Here is a 25,319-nt window from a genome sequence, read left to right as displayed (position 1 = left end):
AGCACACAGTCGTCTGGGCTAACCACATCCTCATCACCACACGCTGCCACCATGTGGGGAGAGACGCTAGATATCCCAGCAACTGCAGCCAAAGCAACTGACTTAACGTGATCACCAGTCTCGGCTGCCCCAGAAACCGAAGACCTACTGTAATAAGGTTTCAAAAGATTAATGTGACAGAGTTGCGTATTACGCCTACGGTCAGGAGTTGAAACTAGATAATTCAGGTCTGAAACCTGCCGAACTACCGTATAGGGACCTGAGTATCTAGCAAGAAAGGGAGAACCGGCTATCGGCAACAGCGCCAGAACCTGATCTCCAGGACTGAACACTCTCGGCTCAGCCCGGCGGTCATACCAACTCTTCATTTTCTTCTGAGCCTTAGTCAGATTTTCTACAGCCATCTCACAAGCTAAGAACAATTTCCGGCAGAAGCCGTTCACATACTCCAACAAGTTAGGATGACTTTCAGGACACTTCAGCTTATCCTGCAGGACAGCTAAAGGCCCACGAACTCTATGGCCGAACACCAAATCATTAGGTGAGAAACCTGTACTTTCCTGTGTTACCTCACGTGCTGCAAGCAACAACCACGGAAGGCCTTCCTCCCAGTCTTTACTGAGCTTAACACAATAACCTCTTAGCAGTGACTTGAGCGTCTGGTGAAAACGCTCCAGAGCGCCTTGGCTCTGGGCGTGATAAGCGCTACTTAGCTGATGTTTAACACGCAGCTGCTCGAGCACTTCTGAAAACATACGTGATGTAAAATTAGAGCCTCTGTCACTCTGAATAATCTGAGGGATGCCGAAGATGGAAATAAACTGAGAGAGCGCCTTCACCACCGACTTGGTAGAAATTGTACGTAACGCATAGGCAGCGGGGTAACGGGTGGCCTGACACATCACAGTCAAAAGGTAAACACACCCCGACTTCGATGGAGGCAATGGTCCAACACAGTCGATTAGCAAATACTCAAATGGGTTCCCTAAAGCCGGAATAGGGTAAAGTGGAGCTGGCTTGATCACCTGATTAGGCTTTCCCGTTATCTGACATGTATGACAGGTCTTAATGAAGCATGCCACATCCTTCTTTAGGCAAGGCCAATAGAAGTACTTCATAAGTCTGTCATACGTTTTCCGCACACCCAAATGGCCCGCTATATCACCATGAGCCATTTAGTCTGTAGTATCAAGTCTCTAAACTTCACCGGCACTACTATCTGGAAAACAGGATCCTCAAACATCTCTTTAGTCTGAGGCATCCACTTACGAACCAACAGCCCATTTTGAACAAAATAACCCCTCGCTGCACTATCTCGCTCCTCAAGAGGCAAAACCCCAGCAAACAGTTCACTCAATGTTGAATCCTCCTTCTGAGCTACAACAAAATCACTAAATGACAGGGAAGATGGCACATTGGGCAAAACAATAGGCTGTAAATCAGGCTTACAAATTTTCTCTAGAACCTCAGTTCCAGAGGCACGGTTCATGGCACGTGTTACTGCACAGGCAGTAAACACCTCAGGTAAGCTCTGCAGGCTACAATCAGAACCTGATGGGATAGATGGAACACTCTTAACCCCCACAGGAGGTGGTACATCACGCCAAACACGCTCTCCAGCCAAGTTATTACCCAAGATGAGATGTACACCATCTATAGGCAACGAATGGCGCACGGCAATGACAACTTCACCCCGAACCAGGTCTGACTGTAGCTCAATCCTATGCAGAGGAACAGTTACAACCTGCAACCCAATTCCCCTCACCAAAACATTACCCATGCTGGACTCACTAGAAAGAGGCAAAACAGACTCTAGAAGAAAAGATTCACAAGCCCCCGTATCTCTAAGAATTTTAACTGGCACCTTTGCAGAACCGCCCACCAATGATACTAAACCATCTGTAATGAAAGGAGAGTAATCATTGACATTGGCTTCAATTACATCAGACCGTACGCTATACGGTCTAGATCCCACAAGGCTGTCCGCGGACAAGTTAGAGGAGGCCACACCCCTTTCAGGTTTGGACCTAATCTCTGTGTGGATGAACTCCGACCGTGCGCGCACATCCGAAACGGCAAGAGCAACAGGTCTTGCCGCGAGCTTCCAGATTTGCTCCTCTGGCCCCTTGCTCTCAAGACCGGACACTCGTTCTTCCAATGCCCCTTCTCTGAGCAGTAATGACAAGCATCCGGATCTGCCTTACCACGAGACTGTTCTTTGGCAACAGACTGACTAGCGGGAGTATTAGAAAATACTGAACGTTCACTGTACTCAGACTGTTCTTTGGCAACAGACTGACTAGCGGGAGTATTAGAAAATACTGAACGTTCACTGTAACGTCCAAAGCGCTGCTCGCGGTAACCCCTTCCTGAATTGTGTTCTTTAAATTTTTGCCTGTGCGTTAAAACGTATTCATCAGATAAAACTGCCGCATCTGCTGCTGTTTTTACCTTCCGCTCATTAATATATACCGCAATTCGATCAGGGAGGATGTTTCTAAATTGCTCTAAAACAATTAAATTACACAACTCTTCAAAGGTAGAAACGCCTACTGCAGCACACCAACGATTGAAATGACAATTCAGCTCTCTTACTACCTCTGTATAAGTCTGCTTTTCTCCCTTCTTCCAATTACGAAATCGCAGTCTATATGCTTCTGGAACTAACTCATATACTTTAAGCACAGCATCTTTCACACTTTTATAAATCCTTCTTTCAGGCACCGATAAAGCAATAAATGCCTCCTGCACTTTTCCAACTAGAACGCTCTGGAGTAACAATGTTCGTTCAGGATCACTCCAACCACGATCATCTGCCACACTTTCAAACAGTGAAAAGAACACATCCGGATCTTTCTCACTAAACCTTGGAAGCAATCTGGCCATATTAGAGATATCAGGAGTGCGCGCTGGTCCAGTCAGAACATCGCCACCGGTATCACCCGTAATTTTCCCTTCTGCAATCAACCTAAGCCGTTCTAAGGCAATTTCTCTATCACTTTTGATTTTATCAAATTCTAGTTGACGTTCAGCTTCTCTCTCTCTACGTTCGGCTTCACGTTCAGCTTCTTTCTCTCTACGTTCGGCTTCACGTTCAGCTTCTCTCTCTCTACGTTCAGCTTCTCTCTCTCTACGTTCAGCTTCTCTCTCTCTTTGTTGCATTTCTGACAACTCTTTTTGTTGTTCAAAGGTAAGACCAAAATTACTGCGAGACTCACCCAATGTTGCCAAAGGAGTTGAAGCACCTTCAGGATCCAACTCATCCATTGAAGCTATTGATGGGAGAATTTTTCTTTCAGCCAATTTAGTTCTGACAGCCTGCCTTATCTGCACCAATTTTGCATTTTTCTTCAAGCCCAATTCAAAATTATAATGTTCACTAACGTCGCACAACTGCTCCTTAGACAACGTATCTAAAACCTGATCTGATGGAGCAGCGAAAAATGTATCCAAAGTATCCATTTATTTACTCTGCCCTTTTCTTTAACCCCGAAACAAAACAAAAAAAACAAAAATTATTATTTTTTTAAGCACATTTATCAATGTAAGTGCGGCCACCACACTGCAGCTACGAGACAAAACAAACGGAGCTGCCCTGCACACTTCGATCCACTTCATGCATACCCCAAGAACAGAGATTTTTAATACACGATATCAGCGGGACCTAACTTCCCCGACAAAATGTCTTTAAAGCAGGCATCCACGACTGTGTCCTCCACCCAGGGTATAGCACAAAAACAAAAAACTAAAATAACAAACAAGCGTTAAGCACTTTGCAGGGGTTCGTAAAGCTCCAATGACTACACCAATTAATTATTAATTATTTTTGTCTCGCAAACACAGCGCAGCCCGCACCCACCCAACAATGAACCACCTCCTAATACTATAACCTGGCTGTATTTAAACAAGCCCAGGCACAAACGAACCAAATTTTGTCTCCCGCACCGACGTACTGCAAAAAAAAAAAAATTTCAAAACCTAATTAACTGATCCGCGTGTCTTTCCCAATAACCATGCGTTAAATGCCCAATCAACCTTACTGCGCCGGATCAGCGTAGGATCCGAATACAGTTTACAAATTTGGCACACTAATCAAAACGACCTACAATTCAACTACTCAAACCCAATTGAGAAATGCAAAACAACAAAAAAACGCATATTTACCGATCGATGGTTCAAAATCCCGGACGAGCCCCCAAATCTGTTACGAGCCTGGCTCAAAGCAAGCAACAGAGTAGGGAAAGGCCACACACACGGAATAGGAATATAGTATATTTATTAAATTAATAGAATGTTAACAGAATAAACTTTACTCAGCCAGTACTGAAGTTGGCTTTGAAAAAGAAATAAAAATATAAGCAATCGGAAATGAATAAACAAAACAAAATCATAAACGGTGCGGGAGAAATACAACGGAGGCTGGTTCTCCTCCCGGTCTCATCTAGCGTCTTTAAAGGCCCAGACCAGGAACTGATTAGCACAACTCCAAACACCTGTGCCCAGCTCACCTGTAGGAGACAGACACAGCCAGGAGGAGGAGCCAGGCAAGGCCGTGACAATATTTATACTATATAATATATTTATACTGCAACCCAGAAAATCTTTGCTAGCCTTGGTCCATTAAAACCACTATGCATCAACATGCATTGATTAATCCCATGGCATGTAGCAAAAAAAAAAAAGGTGCGACCAAATCATATGTCGGTGCGACCAACTGAGAAAGTTGGAAGCACCAGTGCAACCAGTGGAAAAGTTAGTCTGGAGCCCTATGATAGAAGAGAAACTTGACTGAAATAACCACTCGTTACAACCGAGGTATGCAGCAAAGCATTTGTGAAGCCACAACACGCACAACCTTGAGGTGGATGGGCTACAACAGCAGAAGACCCCACCGGGTACCACTCATCTCCACTAAAAATAGGAAAAAGAGGCTACAATTTGCAAGAGCTCACCAAAATTGGACAGTTGAAGACTGGAAAAATGTTGCCTGGTCTGATCAGTCTTGATTTCTGTTGAGACATTCAGATGGTAGAGTCAGAATTTGGCGTAAACAGTATGAGAACATGGATCCATCATGCCTTATTACCACTGTGCAGGCTGGTGGTGGTGGTGTAATGGTGTGGTGTTTTCTTGGCACACTTTAGGCCCCTTATGGCGCTTTTCGACTGCATGGTACGGCTCAGTACGGTTCGACGCGGAACGGTTCGGCTCGCTTCACTTTTCCACTGCGTGGTACGACTCGGCGCGGCATGGCTCGGTTCGCTTTAGCTCGGTTGCTTTTCCACTGCAGTTAGTACCACTTCAAAGTGGGTGGGATTATGACTGATCGTTATAGTTTATGCGCTCCTCGACAACCAACAAGAGGAACGTCTGCGCTTCTCGGCCCACTGACCACGATTCAGCCATTTCTTTTTTGGAAGTTTTTTTTTCCTCAAGCAAGTAGTTTTAAAACAGGTGCTACAGCGGTGGCTGTTACTGGCTATTTAAATCTAGCGGTTTTGATGTCTCGCAAATACAATGACGCTGGTAGTGACGATTCTGTCTGTCTGACCAATCAGTGATCTACAGTGCTTCCACGTCACATTTTAGTATCGGTACGGTACGCTTGGAATCTCAACAGAGCCATTTAAAACGAGCCGTACCGTACCGTACCATGCAGTGGAAAAGCGCCACAAGTGAGCCGTGCCGAGCCGTTCCATACCATGCAGTGGAACTGGGCATTAGTTAGCGGCATTAGTGCCAATTGGGCATCGTTTAAATGCCACGGCCTACCTGAGCATTTTTTCTGACCATGTCCATCCCTTTATGGCCACCATGTACCCATCCTCTGATGGCTACTTCCAGCAGGATAATGCCCCATGTCACAAAGCTCGAATAATTTAAAATTGGTTTCTTGAACATGACAATGAGTTCACTGTACTAAAATGGCCCCCACAGTCACAAGATCTCAACCCATTAGAGCATCTTTGGGATGTGGTGGAACGGGAGCTTCATGCCCTGGATGTGCATCCCACAAATCTCCATCAACTGCAAGATGCTATCCTATCAATATGGGTCAACATTTCTAAAGAATGCTTTCAACACTTTGTTGAATCAATGCCACGTAGAATTAAGGCAGTTCTGAAGGCAAAAGGGGGTCAAACACAGTATTAGTATGGTGTTCCTAATAATCGTTTAGGTGAGTGTATGGTGTAAAAACGTCTGAGTGCTGCCCTCTTCAGGTTGAACAGTGGCTACTGCAGTTGAATTTTCCTATTGGAAGTTGTGGTACCCTCTGACGTCAGCACTTTTCCAGCACTTTTCAAATATTGCCAGTGGGTGGAGACAGGCTCTGACCAGAGGTTTAGTTACCCTTTAAGCATGGCTGGAACATAACTTTTCATTTTATAACTTTTTTCGCGTATTTGCGTTGTGACATTATTTTATTAACAATTTCTCAGGGTTTCTGCAGATCTTTAAAAAGTATTAAATTTAATTTTTAAAATTTAAGTCTTATTTTTATTTATGAGAGGTCTTACATTTTAGATAACACTTTGACTTTCTAAATACTTTACCAAATTAAAACGAATTAGCATTATATGATTTTTATTATTTTTCTTTGTGGATTTGCTTGTTTGACAATTCGTGGCATTTACAGCAGCATATTATGTACTTATGAATCAGTTGGTTCATCCTCATATTTCGTCCTTAAAGACTTAAAAATGATCAGGTCGGCATGGTTCGAACATTGTTGGAGTGTGTATGCAAATGTGTTTGTTTAAATGTGTACAGAATGTTCATTCGTTTAGTTATACGCGAAGTTTTTTCCTGACTACTACGAGTGGTGGCGGAGCTGTGTGTTGTTGTTTCGAAGAGCAGTCAGGTCACCGGTCGATTTTCTTCTTTTTTTTTTCTCGTCAAAGTCCCGTGGAGTGTCTATATTAATACGCAAGAATATTCCCTTTCAACATTTGTCCACTAAACAGGATATCAATGGTCGTTATCTTATTGTGACTGGCACTATTTTAGGAAAACATGTTACATTTGTGAATTTATATGCTCCTAATTCGATGACCCACATTTTTTTCGGTGTGTTTTTAATACCATACCTGATGTTGACTCCACCCATCTTATTATTGGAGGGGACTTTAATTGTATTTTGGACCCTTTTATGGATCGGTATTCCCCCAGCCCTCCCAAACCTTCTAATTCAGCTACTGTTCTTAATAATCTCATTCATTCACTGAATATTCTTGATATTTGGAGACTTCAGCACTGACAAAGACTATTCTTTTTTTTCTAATGTCCATAACTCTTATACAAGGATTGACTATTTTTTAACTGATTCCAAATTAACCTCTAAGATCTTATCTTCTAAATATCACAATATTCTAATATCTGATCAATCCCCTGTCTCTATAACAGTAGACTTTGAGATGGAAACTCCCTCCTACTCTTGGCGTTTTAATCCCACTCTGTTAAATGAGGACCATTTTAAAGAAACTTTTGCTACCCGTATTGCTGAATTTCTTTCTTTGAATGATACAGGGGATGTGTCTGATTCAACATTATGGGAAGCTCTTAAAGCTGTCATTAGAGGCCAGATTATAGCTTTTCAAGTAGAACTGAAAAAACAGAGGCGCAAAAGGCTGGCAGAAATAGAGACCGAGTTGCCAGTGCTGGAACATCAGTTCAAACTCACATTGTCCAATTTAACTTTGGCGAATATTATGAAGCTCAAATGTGAATATAATACACTCTTATCTGCCCAAATTAGCTCCCTTTTACTAAAAATAAAGCCGAGACAATTTGCATTAGGTGACAAACCCAACCGTTTGTTAGCTCGTCAACTTAGGGGCATACAAGCTAGTAGAGCCATAAAAACAATCAAGTTGAATTCTGGGGCCTTGGCCAATAAACCGACAGAAATAAACAATGTATTCCAGGAATTCTATCAGGAATTCTATTCCTCTCAAAGTAGTGTAGACTCATCTGATATAACAGAATTCCTTCGCTCCCTAGGACTTCCTAAAATCAGTGAGGACGCAACGGAAAACTTAAATTCGGACATAACATTGGAAGAAGTTTTTACAGCTATTAGAAGTTTTCCCAATGGGAAACCGGCTGGTCCGGATGGGTTCGGCATAGAATTTTATAAAGCCTTTTCTAATCAAATTGGCCCCTTGATGCTAAGGATGCTTAAAAATTCTGTTGAAAACAAAAAATTACCAGAAACACTTTATTCGTCAAACATTGCATTGATCTTAAAGAAAGATAAGGGTAGTACGGACCCTTCCTCCTATAGACCCATTCCCCTCCTCGTTAATGATTTTAAAATATTTACTAAAATCTTAGCAAATCGGGTGAGTAAATGTATCAGTTCAATAATACATGATGACCAGACAGGCTTTATTTCCGGGAGATTTTCTTTTCATAATGTACGTAGGCTTATGAACATTGTTTATGGGAGTAGGGGAAAAAATTACAAAACAGCCATTCTAGCCCTGGATGCTTATAAGGCATTTGACAGTGTGGAATGGTCCTACATATTAACCACCGTTAGAGAATTTGGACTGGGACAACATTTTTCTTCGTGGGTTGAAATGTTGTATCTTTGCCCCTCTGCCTCTGTTCTCACAAACAATAATAGATCGCCCTCTTTCCTCCTCCATCGGGGTACCCGCCAGGGCTGCCCACTGAGCCCTTTACTTTTTGCTATCGCGATGGAACCTTTAGCGATAAGTATAAGAAATCATCCACATATGTGACCCGTCACAGAAACCAGGGACACAAGTCGGCAGCACAACTTTCGAGCAAAATGAGAAAGAAGAGTTTTTTTTCAAAATTGGTGATTTTCAATTTTTTGGAGAATCTGTTAATTGAAATCACGAAGAAGCCTCTCCATGTTTGAGATAGCAGTATTGGTATATTTAAAAGCTAACATTTTGAGGTTGAAATCGGCTTGTTTTCGAAGATTCTAGCATGCAGTAGGGGCGTGGCGTGTCATTGTCTGTGTGTACTTCCATACTGAATAACCCGGCGCTTTTGCCCCCGCCCTCCAAGTCAACCACATGGCTACTTATTATGCTGTGCTCTGGCCAGCTCTCTCTGATATCAAAATTCAATGAAGATGGATGCCGCAAAGATTGTCGCAGACGAGATGAACCGTCTGGCAGTTACACCGAAAATGTTTTCGCCGCACTTCGTGGGCTCGGGAAACTGAACCGGAGGTATGGGCGCAGCGCGCTCGCCCTCAGTGCTTCAATACGGCGTGTTTCTGAAATGTAAGTTAAGCTTCATTTGCTCTTTAGTCGTTATTTAAGATGCTGAACCTGCTGATGATATAATGTGCTTGCGGACATTTCATTTGTGTGTGTATACGCACATAAGAAAGTGGTGTAAAGAGATTTGCAACAGTAATTTGAGGAGGTGAAATGTGATTATTTGGAAAATTGCAGAAATGACTGCTTAAAGAAAAATGCCAGCAGGCATTTGCCTCCTACATAAACTTTAATATTGTTGACATTTTGGGCACACGAGCGTTGCGTACTATTTGCGCTATATGTAGGCCTATGGCTTATTGGTCTTTGTTTGTTGTTGTTGGTTTTGCGTTATATGTATATGGCATATTGGTCTTTGTGTGTTGTTGCTGGTTTTGCGTTATACTGTATGTATATGGCATATTGGCCTTTGTGTGTTGTTGCTGGTTTTGCGTTATATGCAGGCTATATGGCATATTGGTATTTGTGTGTTGTTGCTGGTTTTGCGTTATATGTATATGGCATATTGGTCTTTATGTGTTGTTGCTGGTTTCGCGTTATATGCAGGCTATATGGCATTATTGGTCTTTGTGTGTTGTTGCTGGTACGTTGCAAATAGAGGGGCAGCACAATTGTTTTTCGCCTAGTGCGGCAGAAGTGCACTCATTCAAAGTGTAAAAAAAGCTGTAAAGCACATGGAGGAGCTTTACAGGGGGTATGGCTTATCTAAATGAGATGTAAATGAGCCCTATTGTCACCCCCAGCAGCAGAGACAGGTGAGAACTGCACAATCTTTTAGAGCTCGTTTTCTCCTCTTTGAGCTTTTTTAAGTGCCTACTTTAAAATGGCCACAACTTCTCCAAATATTATCAGATTTCCACATGTTACACATCGTTGGAAAGCTTGGATATTACACTCTCAGAATCTATGAATAACTCAAAATGCCCCAGAACCGACTTGTGTCCCTAGTTTCCGTGACTGGTCACATATATCTCCTGTTACGATGGGAGGTATAAAACACCAGATTTCGTTATATGCGGACGATGTTCTTCTTTTTCTTTCAGAACCTGAGAGATCTCTGCCTTTCTTGTTTGATCTAATCAGGGAGTTTGGTACCCTTTCTGGATATACTGTTAACTGGCAGAAAAGTGAATTTATGCCATTATACGATGACATGGACCCAGTTTTTGTTAATAATCTCCCCTTAGGTCTGTAACTGAATTAAAATATCTTGGTATCATTGTTCCTAGACATTTCAAACGGTTATATGATACAAATTATAAAGTTATGATAGACAAACTGAAGAGTGATGTAGAGACTTGGCGAGTACTTCCTTTAACAATGATTGGTCGTGTCAACGCAATGAAAATGGTCACCTTACCCAGGTTTCTCTATTTGTTTCAAAATGTACCTATCTTTCTAACCCAGCCATTCTTTAAGACACTTGACTCTGTGATCATGCCATTTATTTGGGGGTATAAAGCCCATCGTATATCTAAAGCTCATATCTGTAAAACGAAAGATATAGGAGGTTTGGCCTTCCCTGTTTTCAACACTATTATTGGGCAGCCAACCTAAGGGCCTTAATGTATTGGTGTAATGCATATCCCGAAGTATTGACTACTACCACCATTCCTGCATGGCTTATTATTGAGCGGGATATTCAGGATTCCTCCCTCCCTGCATTACTCTTTGCAGAAAATAAACCTATTAGAACATTTAAGAAATGTAACCCAATCATTGTAAATTCTCTCAAGGTGTGGTATCAGCTTAGAAAGGTCTTTAAACTCCCTCAAACGTGCCCTCTTACTCCTATAGCCTATAATCACGCATTCCCTCCCTCGCAGACAGATCAAACTTTCTTATCATGGAAAGAAAAAGGAATTATATTGATAGGCGATTTATACATTAACAATGTATTTGCTTCCTTCGCCCAGCTTAGGCAAAAGTTTGGACTACCTCCCTCTCATTTTTTTTGGTATTTACAAGTACGAAGCTACGTTAAAAGTAATAAACCTAACTTTGAAACCTATAAACCCCCTGAGCATCTTTATCACTGTATGACCTTTGAACTTGATATGAAGGGTTTGGTTTCCAAATTTGTTGAATATTTAAATGACTCCAGAGTTCCTACTTCACAGTATTTAAAGATGTCCTGGGAAAAAGACTTGGGTATAGATATTTCGGAAGACTCCTGGGCCGAGGCCCTTCGGGGTATTAGGTCTTGCTCCATCAGTTCTAATTTTCAGCTGATACAATACAAAGTGGTGTATAGATTGCACTACTCTCGTACAAAATTACACTCTATATACCCCTCTGTCTCGCCTTTGTGTATTAAGTGCAAGTCCAATGAGGGTACATTGGCTCATTTATTATGGTTCTGCCCAAAAAATATGTAAATTCTGGTCTGAGGTCTTTTGTTTTTACTCAAAGATACTTAAGACTGATTTTCCTCATGATCCCAATGTTGCAATATTAGGCTGGGCCCCTTCTTTAGTGACCTATAACCTTAATCAAATCCAGACTATACAATATGGGATGACAATAGCGAAGAAAGCAATTTTGTTGATGTGGAACAAAGAGTGTGTACCTAAATTTGAGACGTGGATTGCACAGGTTAGCAGTGTGTTACATATGGAAAAAATCAGATACGAAATTGCTGGTAAACCGAAGAAATTTTTGCAGATTTGGAAGTCCTTTATAGAATTTCTGGTAGGGGATCATGGAATTTAACATGTTGGACATATGTTCTAAGAAGTGTGGTACTGTAGATTATATAGCGTCTTGCAGGGTACAAAAACTCACTTTATTTCCATAATTGGGTAATCATTGTATTTTATTTTAAACATTTTACTTTTAATGTATGTGTATCTAGAGATCTGCAATGTGTATCTGTATGTACATATGTAGGTATGGGCATCGTATGTTTATGTGTGTATTTGTACTATAGGCATTTATCATTATTTTTTTAATTTTTTTTTTATTATCATTTATCTACTTTATTTTCTTGTTACTTGTATGCTGGCATGGGGTGGGGGGTTGTTCTGTAAAAATGTGAAAAGCTTTAAATAAAATATTTAAATAAATAAAAAATATGATGTACTTATGCAGGAGAAAGAAAGAGAGGAGTAGAAGAAAATGGGTAAATGTAAGTTCTTTCTTTATCAAACAATAATTACGATATCATCATAGATGATACATATTGCAGCGGTGATTCGTTGCTGAATGAATCCGCATATTGAACGAATCGGTTTAATTCATGATTCATTGACCCATTGAATAAAGTCGGTCACTTGCTTCGTTCCTAAATGAATAAGCCGTTTGAACAAATCGGTCAATGAATGATTCGCTCATCATTACCTTTATTTATACAGTGTTTTATTCAATACAGATTGTTGCAAAGGAACTTTACAGTGATAGACTTCATAATATGCTATAAACTTTATAGCATAGATATTATTTATTACAATATAAATCCCATCAAAATACGAAATATTACTTCCCTCTTCCCTCACCAAACACCTTGTTTGGTCATTTTTGACTGCCTAGAGTGACCCATAAGTTAGGTGCACCAGAGGATTAAGCAAAATATCAATTTTCTTTGGAATTAATATTGCATGGACAAGGGTTTTTTAATTTTATTTTTTTATATGAATTCATTTCCCAGAGTTGTATGGCCTTTGTGTTTATCTGTAAAAGTAGACAATTTTAGGTTACAGAGTCTTGCAATCAGTTCTGTTGTGTATTTCTTCCTAAAAACATTGTCCTCTTTTTTTAACTCTTTCTCATTTGTGTGTCACCTTGACTTATATAAACATTAAAGCAAGGGCATGTCTAAATCTGTTGCAGGTGGCCTTGTGTGTCGAGGAATCCTGTCCACTCTTCCAGACCATAATGTGCACTCTTTCATATCTCTGTCTTCGCCGCAGGCGGGACAGTATGGAGGTAACACACTTTCTTTAGTTCTGATGAGGAGCACATTTACAGACTTGCTGACCTTATTAAACATCAAATTAAAGCTTAGACTCATTGAGTGTCATGTGAAACCATTCAATATTAGGAACTTTTGACTTCTTTTGAGAGAAATTGTTCTGGTTTTGATCATGTTTAATAAGTGATATTTGCTCTTTTTTTGTAGACACAGACTATCTAAAGTACCTTTTCCCTCAGTTTGTCAAATCCAATTTGTATCATGTATGCTATACTTCAGTGGGCCAGAAAATCTCAATCTGTAACTACTGGAATGGTGAGTGAATGGAAGGAACAGAAGATTGACACATAAATCATGCATCAGTCAAAATTGGGGGGAAAATTAGGAAGCTAGATATTTCCTTGTCAAATGATTGATCTATGATCTTAAATAGCTAAGGAATAAGTTAATGACAATTCACCTTTATTTTACATTATTAATGGTGCTTGCATTACTGTTAATATTGTTCCTGCATAATGATTTGAGCAAAAACGGTAAAAAGTCCAATACATAACTAGCCCGCATCATGTACACTATGGGCATGAATGATCCCACAAATCACATATGTTGAGGTGGAATTTAAAGAGATGGTTCACCCAAAAACTTAAATTTTCTCATCATTTACTCACCCTCTGATCCTCATGCTTGTTTGACCTTCTTTCTTCTGTGGAACACAAAAGATATTTTTAAGAATATTATTTACTGTTTCTGTCATTATGATGGATATTATCCATCAATTGGATTGTAACGAGGCCTTGTATGATATCATTGCAGATCAGGGTCAGAAATAATGGTGGCTTGGGGGGGAAAAAAAGCCCCAGCACAATAAAAGTAAATCGGTTAGGACTGTCGAGATTAAGGTGAAATATAAAAAATTAATTAAATGTCAATTGCGGCATTGCATTTGATGTGCTCATGTTGCATCAAAGATTTATTTTTACTTGTCGTTTTTGCAGCGTTGTGCATTACAACTAATCACACATTTCTGTTGAGCATATGAATGCAATGGCCAATCAGATGTGTTTGAAGTACTGTATATACATTGGGGCAAAAAAGTATTTAGTCAGCCACCAATTGTGCAAGTTCTCCCACTTAAAAAGCTGAGAGAGGCCTGTCATTTTCATCATAGGTACACTTCAACTATGAGAGACAAAATTAGAAGAAAAAAAACAGAAAATCACATTGTAGGATTTTTTTATGAATTTATTAGCAAATTATGGGGGAAAATAAGTATTTGGTCACCTACAAACAAGCAAGATTTCTGGCTCTCACAGACCTGTAACTTCTTTAAGAGGCTCCTCTGTCCTCCACTCGTTACCTGTATTAATGGCACCTGTTTGAACTTGTTATCAGTATAAAAGACACCTGTCCACAACCTCAAAAAGTCACACTCCAAACTCCACTATGGCCAAGACCAAAGAGCTATCAAAGGACACCAGAAACAAAATTATAGACCTGCACCAGGCTGGGAAGACTGAATCTGCAATACGTAAGCAGCTTGGTGTGAAGAAATCAACTGTGGGAGCAAATATTAGGAAATGGAAGACATATAACACCACTGAGAATCTCCCTCGATCTGGGGCTCCACGCAAGATCTCACCCGCGGGGTCAAAATGATCACAAGAACGGTGAGCAAAAATCCCAGAACCACACTGGGGGACCTAGTGAATGACCTGCAGAGAGCTGTGACCAAAGTAACAAAGGCTACCATCAGTAACACACTACGCCGCCAGGGACTCAAGTCCTGCAGTGCCAGACGTGTCACCCTGCTGAAGCCAGTACATGTCTTGGCCCGTCTAAAGTTTGCTAGAGAGCATTTGGATGATCCAGAATAGGATTGGGAGAATGTCATATGAAACCAAAATAGAACTTTTTGGTAAAAACTCAACTCGTCGTGTTTGGAGTAGAAAGAATGCGTTGTAGACCTTTTTCTTCTTAACTGTAGGAGACTTAGAAGCGAAAGACCAGGAGACTTGGTTGTATCTTCAGCAGGATTCTTTATTGAGAACACGAGCTGTCGGTAGCTGCAGTCATCAAGTCTAACTCAATAGCTAAAACACAGTGTTTTATCCTTATTAAAGGGGAGGGATTTACATCAAAGGGAGAGGCAATCTGAACAAAGCATGTAAATGTGAAGTACAGGAATCAGCACTTTACTGGAAATTCCACAGTCCTGATCTCGTCAGCATAACAGTTTAACTCAGAGGTTTGAGATGCTAATCCAATCAGCCCGACTGTATCACCTATACCTTCACATTATCATCTTATTGGCCAGGAAGTGCATACAGACAAAAGCTAATGTCAGACAACTGAATTGCTTGACTTGCTTGCTTTGATCTCATCTATGCCTCAAAATGTAGTCATTAGAACAAAGGGGGAGAGTCTCAGTAATCTGACTCGTTTAACTTACAATAGAGAGAACAGGACTGGCAATGAATCTCTTGCTGATACTCTGATATCTAAATTCAGTCTACTAAACTTTCTCAGTTTCTATACTATTGTATTGGAACCTAAATTAAAACATTAATAAATGTGTAACACTACACTGAGTTGCATCCAAAGAACACCATACCTACCTACTGTGAAGCATGGGGGTGGAAACATCATGCTTTGGGGCTGTTTTTCTGCAAAGGGACCAGGACGACTGATCCGTGTAAAGGAAAGAATGAATGGGGCCATGTGTCGTGAGATTTTGAGTGAAAACCTCCTTCCATCAGCAAGGGCATTGAAGATGAAACGTGGCTGGGTCTTTCAGCATGACAATGATCCCAAACACACCGCCCAGGCAACGAAGGAGTGGCTTCGTAAGAAGCATTTCAAGGTCCTGGAGTGGCCTAGCCAGTCTCTAGATTTCCGACCCATAGAAAATCTCTGGGGGGAGTTGAAAGTCCATGTTGCCCAGCGACAGCCCCGAAACATCACTGCTCTAGAGGAGATCTGCATGGAGGAATGGGCCAAAATACCAGCAACAATGTGTGAAAACCTTGTGAAGACTTACAGAAAACGTTTGACCTCTTGTCATTGCCAACAAAGGGTATATAACAAAGTATTGAGAGAAACTTTTGTTATTGACCAAATACTTATTTCCCCCCATAATTTGCAAATAAATTCGTAAAAAATCCTACAATGTGATTTTCTGGATTTTCTTTCTCATTTTGTCTCTCATAGTTGAAGCCTACCTATGATGAAAATTACTGGCCTCTGTCATCTTTTTAAGTTGGAGAATTTGCTCAATTGGTGGCTGACTAAATACTTTTTTGCCCCACTGTATAAATAGTCACTTTTGAAGAAGAAATCTGCTGAAAGCGCTGGAGTTTTAGTCCACGCTCACTGACTGAATGTACTTTGGTAGCTTTCTGTATAATATATTTCCAGTTTGAATAACTGTTTTGTTTTTCATGCTGCTAAGATAGCTAGTGTGAAGTCTTGATTTTCAAATGCATAAAAATGCACAAACTAATTCAGAAATATTTCTCAATCGTTTGTGTCTCCTTGTGAAGCCCACAAGAATGACATTTTCTGGTTATTCTAGAAACCAGTATTGAAATTCTTTATTTCAATATTATGGGCAATAAATAACAATGATTTAACAAGGGGAATTAGGTGTCCGCCAAGCTTCAGGAACATGGTTTCATTGCTAAAAAGCAGAAAAAAAAATTAAGGGCAACCTTTTTTATCATCAGTGTGTTAGATTTTGCTGTATTTGGCCGAGCAGTGGATTGGGTGGCTAGCCAATGTATTAGATGTCTCCAATACATAAAATAAATAAGCTTGACCAGAGTTCTTGTGGGGAGAAGAATTTATTGAAGGTTTGTAGTGTAGCAGTCCTTCAGCAGTGATGTTCGCATGTCGCCCTTCAACAATCTTAACCCAAAGTTCTGTCTGTGGGACAGAACTTTATACATGAAGACATAGCCTATGGGCTACAAACAATAGAAACCTGTTAGGACCTCCCACAGGAGATCGATCTAACTTGCTAATCCACCCTTAGCATTGCTGATTCTTTGTCATTCACACCAATCAGTTTCTGTGGGCCATACATCTGAATGGGCCATTCATCTGTATGGGCCATTTGGCACACACCTTTGCAGAAACAGACAGAGTGGATTACATCTGATACACAGTCACAATGTAAATTAATCTGTATCTGAAAATACTAAATCTATCAAGTGCCATTTTTAAGATTCCTGGTTAATAACTGTGCCATATTTCCAATGTGACCCTATGGAACCCCACTACGTGTGTACAGAGTTTGCACATCACTGTTATTTTTATGTATACTCTATATTGACTACCTATATATATATATATAGCATTAACTTATTCTTCGATCGAAGATGGTGCCGCAGACGGCTGCCTCTGTGTGGGGCTCTCCAGCTATTGTGTTGTTTTTGTTAGTTTGTTCTGCGTTTAGTCATTCTTTTCCCATCAGTTTCACCAAAGACGAACTACTGGACATTAGGAAACACACACCAGATAACTTTTCTACAGTTTTAGATATTTCGGACTTCACATATTCACCATCACCTCCTGCACTACCATTACTCCCCCCTCCTGCCATCCAACCGGAGCTTAAGGTCTTTGTGGAGGACGTGGGCCGAGTCTTCAAAAAACAGAAGACTAGGAAAGCCTCAGGCCCAGACTGCATCCCATCTGCTTGTTTAAAAGCCTGCGCTGACCAACTGGCCCCGGTCTTCACGCAGATCTTCAATAGATCATTGGAGCAGTGTGAAGTTCCCTGCTGCTTCAAACGCTCCACTATCATTCCTGTCCCCAAAAAACCCCAAAATCACTGGAGTTAATGACTGCAGACCTGTCGCTCTCACGTCTGTGGTCATGAAGTCTTTTGAAAGACTGGTGTTGGCCCACCTGAAGGACATCACTGGACCCCTGCTGGATCCCTTTCAGTTTGCTTACAGAGCAAACAGGTCTGTGGATGATGCAGTCAACATGGGACTGCATTATATCCTGGAACATCTCGACAGACCAGGGACTTATGCAAGGATCGTCTTTGTGGACTTCAGTTTGGCCTTCAATACCATCATGCCTGGTCTTCTCACAGCCAAACTGACCCAGCTCTCCATACCATCATCGACCTGTCATTGGATCACCAGCTTCCTGACGGACCGGCAGCAGCGAGCGAGACTGGGTAAACTCACATCCAGGACTCTCACCACCAGCACTGGTGCCCCCCAAGGGTGCGTTCTCTCCCAACTGCTCTTCTCCCTGTACACTATTGACTGCACTTCTAAAGACCCCACTGTCAAGCTCCTGAAATTTGCCGACGACACCACTGTCATTGGTCTCATCCGAAACGGTGACGAGTCTGCTTACAGACTGGAGGTTGAACAGCTGGCCAAACCTCCAGGACCTGTACTCTTCCAGAGTGAGGAAGAGAGCAGGTAAAATCATCACAGACTCCACTCACCCTGGACACCACCTGTTTGAACTGTTACCGTCAAGACGGCGACTCAGATCACTGGCCACAAGAACATCTCGGCACAGGAACAGTTTCTTCCCACAGGCCATTTCCCTCCTGAACAGTTAACACTCCTCCCAAGGCATATGCCTTAAGTGCAATACTCCCACTGTTTAGTGCAATACCCTACAACTCAGGTGATACTTATATGTAGATTTATTTATTTATAATATTCAAAACACTGTAAATATGTTCATAATCTGTAAATCTGAAAATGTCTATTCTGACTAAACCCAAATGTGATACTTTTATTCTCATATATTTTTATTTTTATTTTTTATTCTTATAATTTGTAGTTTTATGTAGGGCTGTGTATCACCAACAATGTCACGATACGATACGCATCACGATACTAAAGCCACGATACGATACGTATCACGATATGGCATAGCTGTCAACATTGAACATTGAAAATAAGGGAGATTTCCCGGAATCCATCCCCAAAATAAGGGATTTTTTCCACGATTCTTACCCACAAACTTAAAAAAAAAAAAGCACTAATCATTAACAGTCTAAAGAGTTTATAACTACATAGGCCTACATATAGTGAGAGAGAGAGACGTGTGTGTGTGTGTGTATATATGAGAGAGAGAGAGAGAGTGTGTGTGTGTGTGTGTGTGTGTGTGTGTGTGTGTGTGTGTGTGTGTGTGTGTGTGTGTGTGTGTGTGTGTGTGTGTGTGTGTGTGTGTGTGTGTGTCTCCAACGGTTATAGTTGAACACCGTAATTAGAACTCTATAACCGCCAAAACAGTGTTATTAAAATATTTTTTACAAAAAATGTTTTATCATAGAGAATGTTTAAATACTAATATCAGCTTACGAGGGAAACGGAGGCGGAGTTAGTGGTGCTTCAGAGGTTTGGAGGCTGCTGCAGAAGATGATTCGGGAGAGTTCTGTACCGATCAGAGCGCACGCTGACACGGAGTTAGGGTCAAGCTTTGTTTATACCATGGTTTATACTCGACGCGTCTGCACGAGCGTGGCAAAAATGACGTGTTGGGTGCGCAAGACCCCATTTCGCTTTGCTGTGTGCACGGCTTTTTTTGTAACAGCTTGCACGGCGTCACATCCGAGGATGAACGACTTCAAGCCAAAAACCGGTCGAGCTTGTACGTCTCACACAATCAGAGCGTAAAAATACGGGATATTTTACGGGAAAATACTAAAACGGGAAGACAGCAGGAAAAGAGCTAAAATACTGGAGAAACCCGGAAAAAACGGGAGGGTTGACAGCTATGCGATATGGATCAATTAGGAATTTAAAATTCTTTTGAGCAGAGTTTAGCAACAGTAATATCTGTTTATTGAATAACCAACCAGTGTTATAAAAGTTGTGATAACTGAACAACTATTTAGTTTTTGTCATTAAAAAAGCAAAGAGTTAAAAAAAACTTAGAATGGCTCTTCCTTTAGCTTTTAAAGTCTCTGCCTCAGTAACTGAAATGACAATTACTAAACAAAACATAAAACATATTCCATAAAAGAAAAAACTGTAACATCTTACATTTAATTTAGTTTCCTCAAACTCTTTTAAACACCTAGTATTTAACAATTTTGCCTTAGGTTTTGGAATTTCCACCAAACAAAGTCTGATTACATCTAAAGATTTTTAAGAAGAAACAATACTTGATCCACATGCTCAGGGTTGAGAGCACTCCTCTTTGCTGTAATTATATCTCCATCAGTGGAGAAGACCCTCTCTGCTGCTACACTTGTACCAGGGATGCAGAGGGTACATCTTGCCAAGTTTGATAGTAAAGGAAAAACAGACTGGTGCTCCTTCCACCAGATGAGTGGATCCTCTGTAAGAGGTAATGGCTCTGTGTATCTGTATTTCTTGACTTCAACCTCTGCTTGATTATACAGTGTCAGAGGTGATTGTTGTGTTTTGGGAGGGGAAAATGCATCCCCAAACAAGTCCTCAAGAGCACATGTGTCCACATTCCTTCTCTTGCAGGGTGGTGACAGATCTGTCTCAGCATTCCTTCTGTTCTGAGCAGCTTCTTTAATCTGGTCCTGAAATAATTATAACATTTGTAATTAATAACTTAGTAACACTTTACAATAAGGCTAACAAAGATTCAGTATTAGTTCATTTAAACTAACTACTGAACTGCACATCTGCAGCATTTATTAATCTTTGTTAATGTTAATTTCAACATTTATTTTTAAAATGTTTACATGAGTTGATGCACTGTGAATTAACATGAACAAACAATGAACAGCTTTATTTTTTATTAACTAACATTAATAAAAATGCCTTCATTGCCATTTTGGTGTAGACCTCCTGTCTGTCCTCCTTCAAAAAGGGCAATGCTTTAAAGCGGGGATCCAGTGCTGAGGTCATATTTAGAAGGGGCATTTCACGGTCATATCTCTTCTCCAGATCTCCAGTCACGGTGATCTTTATGTCCCACTGTCGAGTCGGTGGTTTCAATTTGAATGCCACGACTTAACTGAGCATGCAACGGTGCGATAATAGATACCGTAGGTGTCTTCTCCTCGGACATAACGTGAGTTGCCAATTTAAGTTGCTTCATAGCCTTTATTACATCTTCAGCACATGTTATGTCTGCTTCTGTTAATGTCCACAGGTCTTTGGCATTTTTTCCGCACCTCATTTGACAGTAATGCAGCGCAAATTGCGGGCTGTTGTTCTACGAATCGCTCCAACATGTCATGTGCGCTGTTCCACCTCGTACAGACATCGGTCATCAACTTATGCTCGGGAAGGCCAAGTACCCTTTGCTTCTCGTACAGGACATGGCAAGCGATTGTACTTTTCCTAAAAAATGTTGTGATGTTCCGAACTCTTCCAAGAAGACGGGAAACTTTCGGTAACTTCAGAGCGTGTTGAGCAGCCAGATTCAAACAGTGAGCAAAGCATCTCACATGAACTAATTTGGCTAGTTCTGCAGCTACTGACATGTTAGCTGGACTATCAGTCACAAGCACTCGATCTTTGTCTTTTATTCCCCACTCGTACATCACATCATTAAGCAAATCTGCGATGTTTGCTCCGGTGTGATTGTCAAACATCACTCTTGTCTGCAGAACGTGCGAGACAAGTTTCCATTGTTGAGAAATGTAGTGGCAGGTTACCATAACATATGATTGGGTTGCTCTCGAAGTCCAAGCATCGCAGGAAATGGAAACTCTTTGTGCAGAAGAGAGTTACAACAGAACGTCTCGCTTAACCTCGTCATATAACCGGGGAATTGCAGTTTCTGTTAAAAACTGACGTGTTGGTATTGTGTAGCGTGGCTCACACTCGTGAAGCAATTGTCTGAAGCCGTTATTCTCGACAACGCTGTATGGCCGTAAATCCTGACATATGAAGCGCATTAATGCATTTGTAATCTTTTGTGAGCGCTGCGACGTGGGTAAGAGTTTTGAGATAAAAGCATCAGGCAACGTTGGCTGCTTCTGAGATGACTGATATGTGCTGCCTCTACCTGCTGCGACCAGGGCTGGCAGGTCTGGATGATGTCTACTCATATGCAGAGAGAGGTTTGTCGTGTTGCCGGAGTACTTAACTTTTGTTTTGCAGATCTTGCAAATTGCATGACTCATGTCCAATGTCAGACTCTCTGGTTTAGCGTAAAACCCGAAATTCTCCCATATTTTTGATTTTACTTTAGCCGGCGGTGGCAAAATTCTTTTATCCATTTTGAATGTCTCGCGCTGCTGCTCGCGTTTCTAAAATGGCGCAAATTGACGTCACGTGATAATTGGCTACATTCAAAAGCATGACAGAATCGATACGGCAGCATCGATACGGCAGCTGCTGTATCGATACGTGTATCGTCGGGAGTTCATATTATATTTTGAGCACAGCCCTAGTATTATGTTTCTTGTTGTATTTGTATTTATATATGTCCACTGGAAGCCTCAGTACCAAAACAAATTCCTTGTGTGTGCAAGCACAATTGGCAATAAAGCTCTTTCTGATTTTCTTATTAACATATTTTCTTCTAATTCTCAAAGCTAAGTGCAACAAATACAACAGAACAAACTGTAAGCGGTGGGTCACGTGATGCAGCTGAGCTAGAGGGACGCGTTCCTGGATGCTTTCCGAAAATGTATTCTTAAAAACACTCTTATCCCTTCAAAGGAGGAAAACTACTCTTTTATTCTGATTCATCTGCCGCGTAATGGATCTAAGATCTAGAAATAAGCAAACTAACTCGACGAGTGTACATACTTCATCGAGTGAAAAGGAAGACCAGCAACAAGAAGCAAGCATTAGCAAGATGGCGCACGGACAAGCACAACCTACCGGGGACAACGCTCTTATTCTTCAAGAGATACGAAATGGGAACCTAGCCCTTTCCAATAAATTGGATACCAAAACGGCAGAGATTAACGAATCCATATCGGGTTTAAAGTCCATGCTTGACAATCTGACATCCCGCGTCACTGAAGCGGAGGATCGCATCGGGGCGGTGGAGGATCATGTCACCGAGTTGGATTCGCGGGTGATCAAGTTGACTAAGGACAATGAATATTTGATGGAGAAAGTTGAGTCACTTGAGAACTACAGCAGACGCAATAATATCCGCGTTCTCAACGTGCGTGAAGGGTGTGAGGGGAGTGACCCGGTCACTTTTTTCGCCGATTGGCTTCCGACAGTATTGGGTCAAGAGCACTTTCCCGAGCCACTGATAATAGAGCGAGCACATCGGACGCCCGTGCCAAGACCATCCGCGGAGGAAAGGCCGAGGGCTGTGTTGATACGTCTGCTGAAATATCAGGACCGGGAGAAGATACTTCGTACGGCAGCAAAATTGTCCAGGGAAAGCAACGGTCCCATATTGTACGAGAATGCGCCGGTTATGTTTTTTCCTGACCTGAGTGCCAACTTGGTGAAGCGCCGAAAGGAATATGATCGGGTAAAGAAAGAGCTGAAGTCCAAAGGTATCCAGTTTGCTTTACTTTATCCCGCTACGTTGAGGGTAACGCTCTCAGATGGGAAAAAGAAAACATTTAAAACGCCAAGAGAAGCAGCAGCATTTGTGAGAGAGAACACTTGAAAATGGAAGAGAAGTGTAAACAAATGACCTGACGCACCTTCTTAATCTCAACCATTGTGTAAACTGTAACGTTAAGACACCACAATTTTACGATATTGTTCACCTACTTGAGTGGTTATCTTATTACAGTCAGTTCTATTTTAGAGTGTTTCATATAATATTCTATATTATATAGCGGAGAGCCCCTGGGGGGCAGAATATCTTTAAGTTTAAGTTAGAATAGTTGTTCACGAATACAAGTCCTTTCTAGAGGAAGGGAAGTGTGCCACACTTTTTGAAGATGGCGCTAGGGGGTTCTTTATGTGTTTTTTGGGGTAATTTTCTTTTTTGTTTGGGTGCTCCATTTATTTGTTGCTTACATGTTTACATATGCTCTGTTTATGGTAATATTGTAAGAGGTCGAATGAAGCTCATAAATAAGAAAGAACTTAGTGGATAGAGTATTGAAATTTGTCAGTTTTAATGTTAATGGATTCAATGGGCCGATTAAAAGGAAAAGAGTTTTGGCATATCTTAAAAAGTTAAAAGTAGATTTAGTTTTCCTACAAGAAACTCACCTCACTGCGCAGGAACACAAAAAATTAAAGAGAGAATGGGTGGGGCAGGTATTGTCATCCTCATTCAATTCAAGAGCCAGAGGAGTAGCCATCTTAATAAATAAAAATACACCTTTGGAAATACTTGATACTGATATTGACTCCTCAGGACGATATGTTTTTGTTAATTGTAGAATATTCTCAGAACAATGGTCACTCCTAAATTTATATGCACCGAATTATGATGATGAATTGTTCATGCAAAATATGTTTCTAAAGGCTGCGGGGGGGCAACAAAATATACTTATAGGAGGGGACTTTAACTTTTGCTTAGATCCTATAATGGACAAATCGACCAAGACCATTTCAAATTCAAAAGCAGCCAAGACCACTCAAACATATATGAAAGATCTAAATTTAATAGATATCTGGAGGCGGATGCACCCTCAGACTCTGGATTATTCCTTTTATTCATGCCCTCATAAATCCCATACTAGAATTGATTTATTCCTATTATCTGCCCAATTATTCCATAGAGTATTAGACTCTGATTATTTATCTAGAACGTTATCGGATCATTCGCCACTGACTTTGTCCATCTTGTTTCCAGATAAACCTAAAACAGCATATAGGTGGCGCCTTAATCCCACTCTTCTACAAAGAACTGAATTTTGCAAATTTATAAGAGACCAGATTAAGTTCTTTTGTGAAACAAACTGTGCTTCCTCCCCCGATAGCTTTATCTTATGAGATACGCTGAAAGCCTATTTGAGAGGGCAAATAATCTCCTATACAAAAGGCCTGAAAAGGCAATATACAGAAGATATTGACAAATTAGAAAAAGAAATATTATCCCTAGAAAAAGATTATCAAAGAAATGGTTCTTCTGACACATATCAATCCTTAGTTCAGAAAAAACTCCAATACAATACATTAGACACTTACAAAATTGAAAGAGCCATTTTAAGAACTAGACAGAGGTATTATGAATTGGGAGAGAAAGCACATAAAATATTATCCTGGCAACTGAAGACAGAGGAAAACAATAGAAGTATTAATGCT

The 25,319-nt window shown here is 40.8% G+C and overlaps 1 protein-coding gene across 1 annotated transcript in view; it reads left to right on the top strand.

The window, feature by feature from the left end:
- The window catches only part of ppt2b (palmitoyl-protein thioesterase 2b), a 50,442-nt gene that overhangs the window by 11,122 nt on the left and 14,001 nt on the right, over positions 1–25,319 (top strand). Inside the window, exons 3-4 of the mRNA XM_077195568.1 lie at positions 13,089–13,184; positions 13,378–13,485. Coding sequence (XP_077051683.1) covers positions 13,089–13,184; positions 13,378–13,485 — 204 coding nt within the window. The remainder of the gene's footprint in view (positions 1–13,088; positions 13,185–13,377; positions 13,486–25,319) is intronic.

This window comes from Siphateles boraxobius, unplaced genomic scaffold, assembly GCF_051911475.1.
Source record: "Siphateles boraxobius isolate OS27281-9 unplaced genomic scaffold, OSU_SipBor_1 33, whole genome shotgun sequence".
In the NCBI taxonomy this organism is placed as follows: domain Eukaryota; kingdom Metazoa; phylum Chordata; class Actinopteri; order Cypriniformes; family Leuciscidae; genus Siphateles; species Siphateles boraxobius.
The sequence above is the reverse complement of the archived record's forward strand: the minus strand, read 5'-3'. Positions and strand labels throughout refer to the sequence as shown.